At 46.1% G+C, this 14,167-nt stretch overlaps 1 protein-coding gene across 7 annotated transcripts in view; it reads left to right on the forward strand.

The window, feature by feature from the left end:
* The window catches only part of LOC106569166 (tensin-3), a 74,177-nt gene that overhangs the window by 32,419 nt on the left and 27,591 nt on the right, over nt 1-14,167 (forward strand). For 6 of the 7 annotated variants that reach the window (XM_045694168.1, XM_045694169.1, XM_014140218.2 and 3 more), the window contains 3 exons: nt 8,411-8,574; nt 9,098-9,230; nt 9,355-9,438. In XM_045694168.1, the coding sequence (XP_045550124.1) occupies nt 8,411-8,574; nt 9,098-9,230; nt 9,355-9,438 (381 nt within the window). The remainder of the gene's footprint in view (nt 1-8,410; nt 8,575-9,097; nt 9,231-9,354; nt 9,439-14,167) is intronic. The other variant, XM_045694167.1, reaches the window with a different exon arrangement.

Below are 14,167 nucleotides of genomic sequence, written 5' to 3' on the forward strand. Positions count from 1 at the left end.
CAGTTGGAACCAAAAATTGGAAATTTGGACTGAGTAGTGGTTTCTTTGCAGCAATTCGACTATGAAGGCCTGATTCACTTGTCTGTTTCTTGAACTCCGTGCAATTTCTGAGGCTGGTAACTCTAATGAACTTATCCTCTTGTAACGGCTGTCGTCGGAAGAAGACCAAGTTGCAGCGGAGTTAGTGTGCATCATAATTTCATTAAGAAAGAACACTATACAACTACAAAACAAGAAAAAACCGACAGCCAAACAGTACTGACAGCTAACACACTGAACAGAAACAATTACACACAAAACCCCAACGGAAAAACATGCACTTATGTGTGACTCCCAATCAACAACAACGAACTTCAGCTGTGCCTGATTTGGGAGCCACACACGGCCCAACACAAAGAAATACAAACACATAGAAACAGAACATAGAACGCCCTGGCCTAACCAAAATAAAGAACAAAAAACCCCTCTCTATGGCCAGGGCGTTACAGTACCCCCCCCCCAGGTGCGGGATGTAGCCTCTGCCCCACCCTTGGCGTCGCCCTCTTAGGTGGCGCACCTGGCCGCGCCGAAGGTCTGGTGGGCGACCCTGGCTTCGCCCGGCTGGCGGGCGACCCTTGTTGCGCCCGGCTGGCGGACGCCCCTGGCTGCGCCTGGCTGGCTGGCGGGCGGCTCTTGCTGCGCCCGGCTGGCGGGCGGCGATGGCTACGCCCGGCTTGCGGGCGGCGATGGCAGATCCGGACAGGCGGGCCACTCCGGCTGATCCGGGCAGACGGGCCACTCCGGCAGCTCCGGGCAGACGGGCCACTCCGGCAGCTCCGGGCAGACGGGCCACTCCGGCAGCTCCGGGCAGACAGGCCACTCCGGCAGCTCCGGGCAGACTGGCCACTCCGGCAGATCCGGCACGGCGGGCCACTCTGGCAGATCCGGCACGGCGGGCCACTCTGGCAGATCCGGCTCAGGATTCACCAGGCTGGGGAGACATGAAGGAGGCCTGGCTCTGGGCGCAGGCCCTGGACTCACCAGGCTGGGGAGACCCGCTGGAGGCCTGGTCTGAGGAGGCGGCACAGGAGAGACCAGGGTGGAGGGATCCACCGGAGGACTGGTCCTTGGAGGAGGCACAGGCTTGACCAGGATGAGGAGACCCACTGGAGGGCTGGTCCGTGGAGGAGGCACGGGCTTGACCAGGATAGGGAGACCCACTGGAGGACTGGTCTGTGGAGGAGGCACGGGCTTGACCAGGATAGGAAGACATGCAGGAGGCCTGGTTCTGGGCGTAAGCACAGGACGTGCAGGGCTGGAAGACATGCAGGAGGCCTGTTTCTGGGCGCAGGCACAGTCTTCACCAGACAACCAGCACGCACCTCAGGACGAGTATGGAGAGCTGCCTCAGGTGACATCATTTCAACGACACGCTCCGTAGGGCGAATGCCGTGCCTTATGCACCAAACTAGCAGCTCTCTCATCTCTCTCTCTCCTTTAATCTCCCCATTAACTCCTTCACAGTCTCTGCCTCGTACCCCTCGCTCACCTCCAATGTCAACCCGACTGACTCTGGTTCCGACCTCGGCTCCGCTGACTGTCCCGTGTGCCCCCCCCCAATTTTTTTATTGGGGCTGCCTCTTGTGCTTGTTGCGCTCTCTCTCCTCATAATATCGCCTCTCCGCTCTCGCCGCTTCAATCTCCCACTGCGGGAGGCGATACTCCCCAGCCTGAGTCCATGGTCCCTCTCCGTCCAGTATCTGTTCCCATGTCCATGAGTCCATCAAGCTGTTCTCCTGTTGATCCTTCCTCCTCCGCTGCTTGGTCCTGGTTTGGTGGGTAATTCTGTAACGGCTGTCGTCGGAAGAAGACCAAGGTGCAGCGGAGTTAGTGTTCATCATAATTTAATTAAGAAAGAACACTATACAACTACAAAACAAGAAAAAACCGACAGCCAAACAGTACTGACAGCTAACACACTGAACAGAAACAATTACCCACAAAACCCCAACGGAAAAACATGCACTTATGTGTGACTCCCAATCAACAACAACGAACTTCAGCTGTGCCTGATTTGGGAGCCACACACGGCCCAAAACAAAGAAATACAAACACATAGAAACAGAACATAGAACGCCCACCCAATGTAACACCCAGGCCTAACCAAAATAAAGAACAAAAAAACCCTCTCTATGGCCAGGGCGTTACACCTCTGCAGGAGAGTTAACTCTTTCTTTCCTGTGGCGGTACTCATGAGAGCCAGCTTCATCATAACGCTTGATGATTTTTGTGACTGCACTTGAAGAAATGTTCAAAGTTCTTGAAATTTTCCGAATTGACTGACCTTCATGTCTTAAAGTGGTTTCTCTTTGCTTATTTGAGCTGTTCTTGCCATAATATGGACTTGGTCTTTTACCAAATAGGGCTATCTTCTGTATACCACCCCTACCTTGTCACAACACAACTGATTGGCTCAAACACATTAAGAAGGAAAGAAATTCCATATACTTTTAACAAGGCACCGCTGTTAATTGAAATGCATTCCAGGTGACTACCTCATGAAGCTGGTTGAGATAATTGTTTTATTTTTATTTAACTAGGCAAGTCAGTTAAGAACAAATTCTTATTTACAATGACGGCCTACACCGGCCAAACCCTGACGACGCTGGGCCAATTGTGCGCCGCCCAATGGGACTTCCAATCACAGTTGGTTGTGATACAGCCTGTTATTTAGTGACGCCTCTAGCATTGAGATGCAGTGCCTTAGACCGCTGCGCCACTCGGGAGCCCCAAACATCAAGAATGCCAATAGTGTGCAAAGCTGTCATCAAGGCAAAGGGTGGTGACTTTGAAGAATTTCAAATATAAAATATATTTGGATTTGTTTAACACTTTTTTGGATACAACATGATTCCATATGTGTTATTTCATAGTTTTGATGTCTTCACTATTATTCTACAATGTAGAAAATAGCAAAAATAAAGAAAAACCCTAGAATGAGTAGATGAGTTCAAATGTTAGATTTGTACTGTATAAGTACACAAGACTTGGAAAGGTACCTCTGTTATGCTAAATGTTTTACATCTATGGGCAAAATCACAAATTGTATCTTGACAGACAGACATAACTGCTGTAGCCATAAATCACATGTGTAGAGCAGCTGTATTGAAGACATACACAAACACTGGCACACTCATAAACACTCCACATAAAACATTCTGAACATTACAAGCAAACTCACTCTACGACACAGCTACGACACTGTTGTGTGCAACTTAAGCCCAATTATAAATGCATGAATAGAGTTGTGTTTTGACTCCTTTTCTTTGTTGAAATAGGCTGTCGTACTTCAAATCAAATCAAATTGTGTTTCTCACATGCGCCAAATGCAACGGGATTAGACTTAACCGTGCAATGCTTGCTGACGAGCACTTCCAAACGATGCACGGTAAAAAACAATATATATAATAAAAGAAAAATAGTAACACAAGAGGAATAAAATACACAAGAATGTAGCAATACATTCCAGAGAAATGTGCAGATGTATGAGGTATCTGAGGTAGATACAGTGGTTTGCGAAAGTATTCACCCCCCTTGGCATTTTTCCTATTTTGTTGCCTTACAACCTGGAATTAAAATATATTTTTTTGAGGGTTTGTATCATTTGATTTACACAACATGCCTACCACTTTGAAGATGCAAAATATTTTTGGTTGTGAAAAACAAGAAATAAGATAAACAAAAACTGAAAACTGGAGCGTGCATAACCATTCACCCCCCCAAAGTCAATACTTGGTAGAGCCACCTTTTGCAGTAATTACAGCTGCAAGTCTCTTGGGGTATGTCTCTATAAGCTTGGCACATCTAGCCACTGGGATTTTTGCCCATTCTTCAAGGCAAAACTGCTCCAGCTCCTTCAAGTTGGATGGGTTCCGCTGGTGTACAGCAATCTTTAAGTCATACCACAGATTCTCAATTGGATTGAGGTCTGGGCTTTGACTAGGAAATTCCAAGACATTTAAATGTTTCCCCTTAAACCACTCGAGTGTTGCTTTAGCAGTATGCTTAGGGTCATTGTCCTGCTGGAAGGTGAACCTGCCGATGTAAAACATCCCCACAGCATGATGCTGCCACCACCATGCTTCACTTTGGGGATGGTGTTCTCAGGGTGATGAGAGGTGTTGGGTTTGCGCCAGACATAGCGTTTTCCTTGACGGCCAAAAAGCTCACTTTTAGTTTCATCTGACCAGAGTACCTTCTTCCATATGTTTGGGGAGTCTCCCACATGCCTTTTGGCGAACACCAAACGTGTTTGCTTTTTTTCTTTAAGCAATGGCATTTTTCTGGTCACTTCTGTAAAGCCCAGCTCTGTGGAGTATACGGCTTAATGTGGTTCTATGGACAGATACTCCAATCTCCACTGTGGAGCTTTGCAGCTCCTTCAAGGTTATCTTTGGTCTCTTTTTAGCCTCTCTGATTAATACCCTCCTTGCCTGGTCCGTGAGTTTTTGGTGGGCGGCCCTCTCTTGGCAGGTTTCTTGTGGTGCCTTATTCTTTCCATTTTTTAATCATGGATTTAATGGTGCTTCGTGGGATGTTCAAAGTTTTGGATATTTTTTTATAACTCATCCCTGATCTGTACTTCTCCACAACTTTGTACCTGACCTGTTTGGAGAGGTCCTTGGTCTTTATGGTGTCACTTGCTTGGTGGTGCCGCTTGCTTAGTGGTGTTGCAGACTCTGGGGCCTTTCAGAACAGGTGTATATATACTGAGATCATGTGACAGATCATGTGACACTTAGATTGCACACAGGTGGACTTTATTTAACTAATTATGTGACCTCTGAAGGTAATTGGTTGCACCAGATCTTATTTAGGGGCTTCATAGCAAAGGGGGTGAATACATATGCATGCACCACTTTTTGTTTGTTATTTTTTAGAATTTTTTAAAACAAGTTATTTTTTAATTTCACATCACCAATTTGGGCTATTTTGTGTATGTCCATTACATGAAATCCAAATAAAAATCCATTCAAATTACAGGTTGTAATGCAACAAAATAGGAAAAACCACCAAGGGGGATGAATACTTTTGCAAGGCACTGTATGTACATGAAGGCAGGGTAATCTGACTAGGCAGCAGGATAGATAATAATAAGAGTAAAATAAAGAGTAGTAGCAGCAAATCACCTTTTTTACTTACGGGCCCTTCCCAACAATGCAGAAAGAAAGAAAATGGAGAAATAATTTTAAAAAAATTGACTGAGTGGATAACATAACCCTAACCCAAATCATGATCTCATCCTTGGAATGTATGTTATGTCTCTACAAAGTGAGGTCTCCCAAAAACAGAAAAAGATAGCAACACCCCAAAAATGACAGTGTTTACAAGCTGAAGGGCAATGAAAACATCTCACCTGAGAGAGGACGTTAGAGAGGTGATAGTGAGAGTTATTAGCAGTGTTAGTCTCTCACATGGTAATGAGATCGGCATTCATTCAGATCCCTCTCAATGAGCTCAACTCCCCATGATGCCACCTTAGGGACCATACACTCCTCACCAAATGTTGATTTGACGACATATTTGCGCAGAATCGATTTGCAAATTTCAGACGGCACTCTGTTCAGAGGTGTACCTTAGACCGCTCTCGGCCAGCAAACGCTACCAGTGTGTCCCCCCACCAGCCCACCCACCCACCCACCCACCCACCCACAACAGAGACAAACTTCCAGTCGAAGCTCGCATCCACTTCAAGACCCTGGTGCTTGCCTACGGAGCTGCAAGGGAAACTGTCCCTTCCTACCTTTGGGCTATGTTCAAACCCTACACCCCAACCTGAGCACTCTGTTTTGCCACTTCTGGACTCTTGGCCCTCCCACCCCTACAGGGGTTCAGCTCCTGCTCAGCCTAGTCAAATCTGTTCTCTGTCCTGGCACCCTAATGGTGAAACAAGCTTCCCCCTAACGTCAGGACAGCGGAGGTTCTGCCCATCTTCTGAAAATGTCTGAAACCCTACCTCTTCAAAGAGTATCTTAAATAACCTACTAGTACTGACTTTGCTGATAACTACTTTGTTGATGGAAAATGTACTTACTACGACTGTGATATGTGGTTGTCCCACCTAGCTATCTTGAGATGAACTCGCTCTGGATAAGAACGTCTGCTAAATGAACGTCTGCTAAGGCACAGGCATGCCGAGCCTGACTGAAACATACTGGTTTAGAAAAACGGACACACATTTAAAAAATAAAAATGCTGACTAAGAAACATATGCAAATTAAGTCCAAAATAACACACCATGACAGTCACAACAACCTACACGCACACGCACACACCAACATACACACACCTCCTCCGGCTGTGCCCTCAGAGAATGTGTGTGTGTGTGTGTGTGTAATCATCCTGTGCATTAGTACAGTCGTGGCCAAAAGTATTGAGAATGACACAAATATTAATTCACACAAAGTCTGCTGCCTCGGTTTGTATGATGGCAATTTGCATATACTCCAGAATGTTATGAAGAGTGATCAGATGAATTGCAATTAATTGCAAAGTCCCTCAATGCCATGCAAATGAACTGAATCCCCCAAAAACATTTCCACTGCATTTCAGCCCTGCCACAAAAGGACCAGCTGACATCATGTCAGTGATTCTCTCGTTAACACAGGTGTGAGTGTTGACGAGGACAAGGCTGGAGATCACTCTGTCATGCTGATTGAGTTCGAATAACAGACTGGAAGCTTCGAAAGGAGGGTGGTGCTTGGAATCGTTGTTTTTCCTCTGTCAACCATGGTTAACTGCAAGGAAACACGTGCCGTCATCATTGCTTTGCACAAAAAGGGCTTCGCAGGCAAGGATATTGCTGCCAGTAAGATTGCACCTAAATCAACCATTTATTGGATCATCAATAACTTCAAGGAGAGCGGTTCAATTGTTGTGAAGAAGGCTTCAGGGCGCCCAAGAAAGTCCAGTATGCGCCAGAACCGTCTCCTAAAGTTGATTCAGCTGCGGGATCGGGGCACCACCAGTACAGAGCTTGCTCAGGAATGGTAGCAGGCAGGTGTGAGTGCATCTGCATGCACAGTGAGGCGAAGACTTTTGGAGGATGGCCTGGTGTCAAGAAGGGCAGCAAAGAAGCCACTTCTCTCCAGGAAAAACATCAGGGACAGACTGATATTCTACAAAAGGTACAGGGATTGGATTGCTGAGGACTGGGGTAAAGTCATTTTCTCTGATGAATCCCCTTTCCGATTGTTTGGGGCATCCAGAAAAAAGCTTGTCCAGAGAAAAGGTGAGCACTACCATCAGTCCTGTGTCATGCCAACAGTAAAGCATCCTGAGACCATTCATGTGTGGGGTTGCTTTTCAGCCAAGGGAGTGGGCTCACTCACAATTTTGCCTAAGAACACAGCCATGAATAAAGAATGGTAGCAACACATCCTCCGAGAGCCACTTCTCCCAACCATCCAGGAACAGTTTGGTGACGAACAATGCCTTTTCCAGCATGATGGAGCACCTTGACACCTTGGCAAAAGTGATAACTAAGTGGCTCGGGGGAACAAAACATTGATATTTTGGGTCCATGGCCAGGAAACTCCCCAGACCTTAATCCCATTGAGAACTTGTGGTCAATCCTCAAGAGGCGGGTGGACAAACAAAAACCCACAAATACTGACAAGCTCCAAGCATTGATTATGCAAGAATGGGCTGCCATCAGTCAGGATGTGGCCCAGAAGTTAATTGACAGCATGCCAGGGCGGATTGCAGAGGTCTTGTAAAAAAAAAGGGTCAACACTGCAAATATTGACTCTTTGCATCAACTTCATGTAATTGTCAATAAAATCCTTTGACACTTATGAAATGCTTGTAATTATACTTCAGTATTCCATAGTAACATCTGACAAAAATATCTAAAGACACTGAAGCAGCAAACTTTGTGGAAATTAATATTTGTGTCATTCTCAAAACTTTTGGCCACAACTATACATCTCTACATTAACAATCCTCATGGCTATAGGATGACAGGGCTTTCTGGGAGGCCTTAAATTAGCACTCCGGTGCCGAGTGGAGGGTCACCCCAGGCCAGGCCAGTCTGTCACAAGTCTGCCCCCCACTTCACATCTCCCCCTCGGTCCTCAGCTGTCCACTCACAACGACACAGACACTAGTACTAAACTACACTCAATATTATGACAGTTGAAGGTATTGGAGAGGTATAACAACTCCTAGAGAGTGTAATCAAGAAGTTAGAGCCAGAAGTCTTTGGTATGATATTGCTTCACACATTGCATGTCACTAACATCGCTTAAAGGGTTGACATTCTTCAGAAGCATGTATTTCCTATAGACTTGAGGTGGTAGTGCTCTCTGGTATGTTCAGCATCAATGGCTAGTTCTCACCCTCCTTTCTGTCTCTTTGTGTGTCTGAGCAGCCGTCCCATCGTCCATTGGTGATGTCAGAGTGGACGCCATGCAGAGTCTGAGTCGGCAGGTCAGTGATGTCACAGATCACCCAGGGTTCTGTGGCTCAGGTTGGGGTGTGCAGGAAGACTACAGGAGCACACGGACCTACTCACCCTGCGCACCTCACTCACAGGTACCTGAACATACTGAAACCCTTACTCGCTGACTCCCAATGTCTGTCATTACCTTGTAGTTTAGAACACACTATGGGAGGCGCGCAGTACTACATAGAGCCATGGCTATATGGAACGCAAGCAGTAGAATCTGATTTTAAAAAACTGATAAAAATACACCTTATGGAACAGCGGGGACTGTGAAGAGACACACACACAGGCACAGACACACATACACATGATAAGACACGCACTCTACCCACACGTACACATGGATGTTGTATTGTAAATATGTGATAGTGGAGTAGTGGTCTGAGGGAAGACAATTAATGTGTTCCCTTTCACTTTGTGAAAAGTATTATGAAATGTAATGTCATGTAATATTTTAAATTGTATATAACTGCCTTAATGTTGCTGGACCCCAAAAATTGCCTTGCTTGTCATGATGTGCACAATTAAGTGCTCTGTTTTGCTGTGTACCATTTTTGCTATATAAAATGTTGTGATGTTCACACGCATGTTTTTGCTGTGTGTTTGTTTCAGCATGGCATGCTATACAGGAGTGACAGTGTGGACTACAGAGCTCAGGGTTCAGAGATGGACAGCGGAGTGGAGGCTGGTAGTGACATGACTCCTCCTACTCCTGCCTTCCCCATCTCTCCCCCTACACCTTATGGTAAGAGCCTCCTTCATTGTCTTGGGCCTCTTTTCAAAGGTGTGTGTATGATTGCATATGATGGTGCTTGTGATCGTTGCTGAATGACTGCATTCTGAACCTCATCTCTTCTATCTTTCCACAGTGAAAAACATGCCGGAATTCCCTCACCTGAGGCAATCTCCGTCTCCCAGCATGCAATCCTTCGGAGCTTACAGGATGGATCAGGGTAGGTCATGGCTGTGTGTATCACAGAACTAACATTCTCATGAATTAATTCTTCATTCAAATGAAGTGAGATAAATGTTTAAATATATTCCATAATTCAATGGTCTGGTAAGACGAGGGGCGGCAGTGTGTGTCTATTTGTCGATAACAGCTGGTGTGCAATGTCTAATATTAAAGAAGTCTCAAGGTATTGCTCGCCTGAGGTAGAGTACTTAATGATAACCTGTAAACCATGCTATCTACCAAGAGAGTTCTCATCTATATTATTTGTTGTCGTCTTTTTACCACCACAAACCGATGCTGGTGCTAAGACCGCACTCAACGAGCTGTATAAGGCCATAAGCTAAAAAGAAAATGCTCATCCAGAAGCGGCGCTCCTAGTGGCCCGGGGACTTTAATGCAGGCCATCTTAAATCCGTTTTACCTAATTTCTACCAGCAGTTCACATATGTAACCAGAGGAGAAAAAAAAATGTAGACCACCTTTACTCCACACACATAATTCTGACCATAATTCCATCCTCCTGATTCCTGCTTACAAACAGAAACTAAAGCATGAAGTACCAGTGACTCACTCAATATGCTACAGGACTGTTTTGCTAGCACAGACTGGAATATGTTCCGGGGTTCATGCAATGGCATTGGGGAGTATACCACCTCAGTCACCGGCTTCATCAATAAGTGCATCTACGCCGTCATCCCCACACTGACCGTACATACATTTCCCAACCGGAAGCCATGGATTACAAGCAACATCTTCACCGAGCTAAAGGCTAGAACTGTTGCTTTCAAGGAGCAGGACACTAATCCGGATGCTTGTATTAGCAGTTGACGTTATTCTTCTATAACACAGACCACGAATCAGAACAGGGGGAGAAAAATATATTTAATCAAAGAGAACAAATCATAGTTGTTATGCTGGAAAGTAGATGGCAGATTTCATTCTTCCCTGTCCTCAATGTTTTCTCCACTGAACAAAGAGACAGGATGTAGCTTATAACCCAACCCTAGCCGGTGGTTGACCAATTAGAATTCCTTGCAGTAAAATTGGGCCAGTGGCCAAATAACAAGTATCCCGTTTCAGGCTCAATGTATAGACAATTCAGACAAATGACAACTTGCCACATGTAGCTATGAGTCCAGTACGGAAATTCCTCCCGTGTCCCTGACCCATTAATCTTCAGTTCCCTATTAAAGAAACAACTATTTCCATTGATCATTAATTCCGTCATTGTAAATAAAAATTTGTTCTGACTTGCCTAGTTAAATAAAAGTAAAAAAACGAAAACAAAAAACAAATCCCTATTACAGAAAAACAACTATTTCCATTGATCGTTAATTCCCTCTTGACCTTACATCCTCTTCGTTGTGTATTTATCTTTGAATATTCTTACACGTATAAGAAATCCCGCTACGCCCTCAGACGAACAATCAAACAGGCAAGCGTCAATACAGGACTAAGATTGAATCCTACTACACTGTCTCTAATGCTCGTCGGATGTGGCAGGGCTTGCAAACTATTACGGACTACAAAGGGACGCGAGCGTACCAGATGAGCTGAATGCCTTTTGTACTCGCTTCGAGACAAGTAACACTGAAGCAGGCATGAGAGCACCAGCTGTTCTGGACGACTGTGTGATCACGCTCTCCATAGCCGATGTGAGCAAGACCTTTAAACAGGTCAATATTCAGAAAGCTGACCGAGTCTGTAATACCTACATGTTTCAAGCAGACCACCATAGTCCCTGTGCCCAAGAAAGCGAAGGTAACCTGCCTAAATAATTACCACCCCGTAGCACTCACATTGGTAGCCATGAAGTGCTTTGAAAGGATCGCCAGGGTCCCCTGCTACCGCTGGCTCGTCGGGCTTTCATGCCTTCACCGGATCGCCAGGCTCCCTTGCTTCCACAGGCTCATCAGGCTCTCATGCCTCAGCTGGATCACCAGGCTCCCCTGCCTCAGCCGGTGTGTCAGGTTCCCACTCCCCAGCTGGCAACAAGTTCCCGCGCATCAGCAGGGGTGACCGGTCCGCTCCTGATCCCCGGGATCGTCCCTTTGGTTGGCGTCCTGCGGCTGGAGCCGAACGCGCCAGGGAGGGGGTACCGTCACGTATGCTCTCTCTGGCGCTCTAGATCGCCATGCTCCTGCGTCTCAGCCGGACTGACAAGTTTCCCGCGCTTCAGCAGAGGTGACCAGTCCGCTCCTAATCCCTGGGATCGTCATTTAGGTCGGCATCCTGCAGCTGGAGCCGCGTGTCGGGGAGGGGGAACTGTCACGTGTGCTCCCTCTCCGGCCTCTAGGTCACCAGGGTGCTCATTAAGGCGCACACCTGTCACCATCGTTATGCGCACCTGCGTGTCATCAGACTCACCTGGACACCATCACTTCCCTGATTCCCTTCCCTATATATGTCACTCCCTTTTGTTCCAATCCCAGGCGTCATTGTTGCTGTTTCATGTCTATTCGTTGTTCGTGTTTCTTGTTTTGTATTATGTTCCGTTTATTTATCAAAGCACTCACTCCTTGCACTTGCTTCCCGACTCTCAGTGCATATCGTTACAGGCTGTAGTGGAGCGGGTCGAGAGTTTCACGTTCCGTGGTGTCCACATCATCAACAAACTATCATGGTCCAAACACACCAACACAGTCGTGAAGAGGGCACTACAACACCTTTTCCCCCTCAGGAGACCAAAAATATTTGGCATGGGTCCCCAGATCCGCAAAAAGTTCTACAGCTACATCACGGAGAGCATCTTGACCGATTGCATCACCGCCTGGTATGGCAATTGCTCGGGATCTGACGGTAAGGCGCTACAGAGGGTAATGCGTACGGCCCAGTACATCACTGGGGCCACTCTTCCTGCCATCCAGGACCTATATACTAGGCGGTGTCAGAGAGCCCAAAAAATTGCCAAAGACTCCAGCCACCCAAGTCATAAACTGTTCTCTCTGCTACCGCACGGCAAGCGGTACCGGAGCGCCAAGTCTAGGACAAAAAGGCTCCTTAACAGCTTCCACCTCCAAGCCATAAGACTGCTGAACAATTCATCAAATGCCCCCCCCCGTGCTGCTGCTCGCTGTTTGTTGTCTAGGCATTGTCACTTTACCCCTACCTTTTTTTACTTTAGTTTATTTAGTAAATATTTTCTTTACTCTATTTCTTTAACTGCATTTTTGGTTAAGGGCTTGTAACTAAGCATTTCAAGGTAAGGTCTACACCTGTTGTATTCGGCGCATGTGACAAATACAATTTGATTTGATTACAGCAGTACTCAAAATATACTTTTATTTTCAGAGTACAGTACAATCCATAGAAATACCACTAATCTCTACATAAAGTGAATGGATATATTGAAATGTCAGGCCATTGTGAGGGGAATGTATCATGTGGCACTTGACCTTTGACAAAGCCATTTGATTGGAGGAGTCACACGATAGGGCAGTGGAACAATGGATATGTGGTCTATGTAGGGAAGTGAAGACATTAGAAGTGGAGTCTATTCCACTCATTCTCTCTCATCCTCCTCTCCCTCTTTACTTTATCTCTCACTCTATTAAAGACAGAAAGTGGGTGTCAGAGAAAGAGAGTGTGTGAGAGAAATAGCTCTAGGAGACAGAGCCCAGTGATGAGGGTTTGAATTCAAGTAAGTGGTTTACGTGTATTCATTGTTCATCACTGCTTTTGACTATCATGAGAACTTCTTTCGGAATGTAATCGACCATAGCCCTTTTAGGTGTACGTTATGTTTATGTGTTTATATCTGGTTGTCTTTGTTTTTCCTGTGGTATTGCACCATTGCTGGTCACTTTTCCATAACGAATGTATGATCCCTGCCTGTAGTTGGGGATTTTGTGGTGGTTGGAGGCAGTGCACTAAACAAAGCCTTCTTATGGACTGCCTCCTTTCCCTGGGGGTTCCATACAAGTCTCTCTCCTCCCATGGTCGGTTTGGAGAACGTCTATGTGGTTTCAGTACTGAAAAGAAACAGTTTTTTATAGCACAGTGGCGAAGCCTTGAATGACTCAAACAGTAAAAAATGTTGTTTGTGCGTAGCCTTGTTGTGGTCTTAAATTTTTCTCAGTGGTGGAACACACCCAGTTATAAATGTGGTTGTTCTCAGAGATTGGGAGTGATGTTTTGGTTTATCATCTACTGGCATACATCTTAAACCATCCTTTTAGAGTATAGAGACATAATCAGACATGGCATAGGTCCCTTCTGTGGTTCCCTCCCTCCGAAACAAGTCATAAAGAGGGTTTTTGTTCCAAATCCAGTTGAGCAGTTGGCAGGGTTTTGCCCTCCTGTTGTGACTGTGGGTCATCGATGATATCAGAGGTTACACTCACACACACAAAGTGAGACTCATAGAGGTGACCTTCATGTTCGTCTCTTTGTCCCTGTCTGACCCCCACCAGCCTGTTGTCATGGTGATCTGTGTCAGAGGGGTTGTGAGAGTGACAGCACCCCCAGACTGATCTGTGGCCCCACTGTGCCCACTTTGCCCAAGCACGCACCGTGTATAGAATCACCGCATTCTGACGTGCCACGTAACCATGGTTACACAGGGTCGAGGAATCGAGGTGCACAAAAACAATTTTCTTTCCCCAGTGAAAGTACCTCTGTGTCAAAAGAAGGGTCGAGGGACAAAAAGAAACCAGTACCCTTCTTTCTCGTTTCGTTGTCTGCCTTGTCCTCCACATTCCCATAGAGGTAACTGGGAACCCATGGAA

Source organism: Salmo salar, chromosome ssa14 (genome assembly GCF_905237065.1).
Source record: "Salmo salar chromosome ssa14, Ssal_v3.1, whole genome shotgun sequence".
Taxonomy (NCBI): domain Eukaryota; kingdom Metazoa; phylum Chordata; class Actinopteri; order Salmoniformes; family Salmonidae; genus Salmo; species Salmo salar.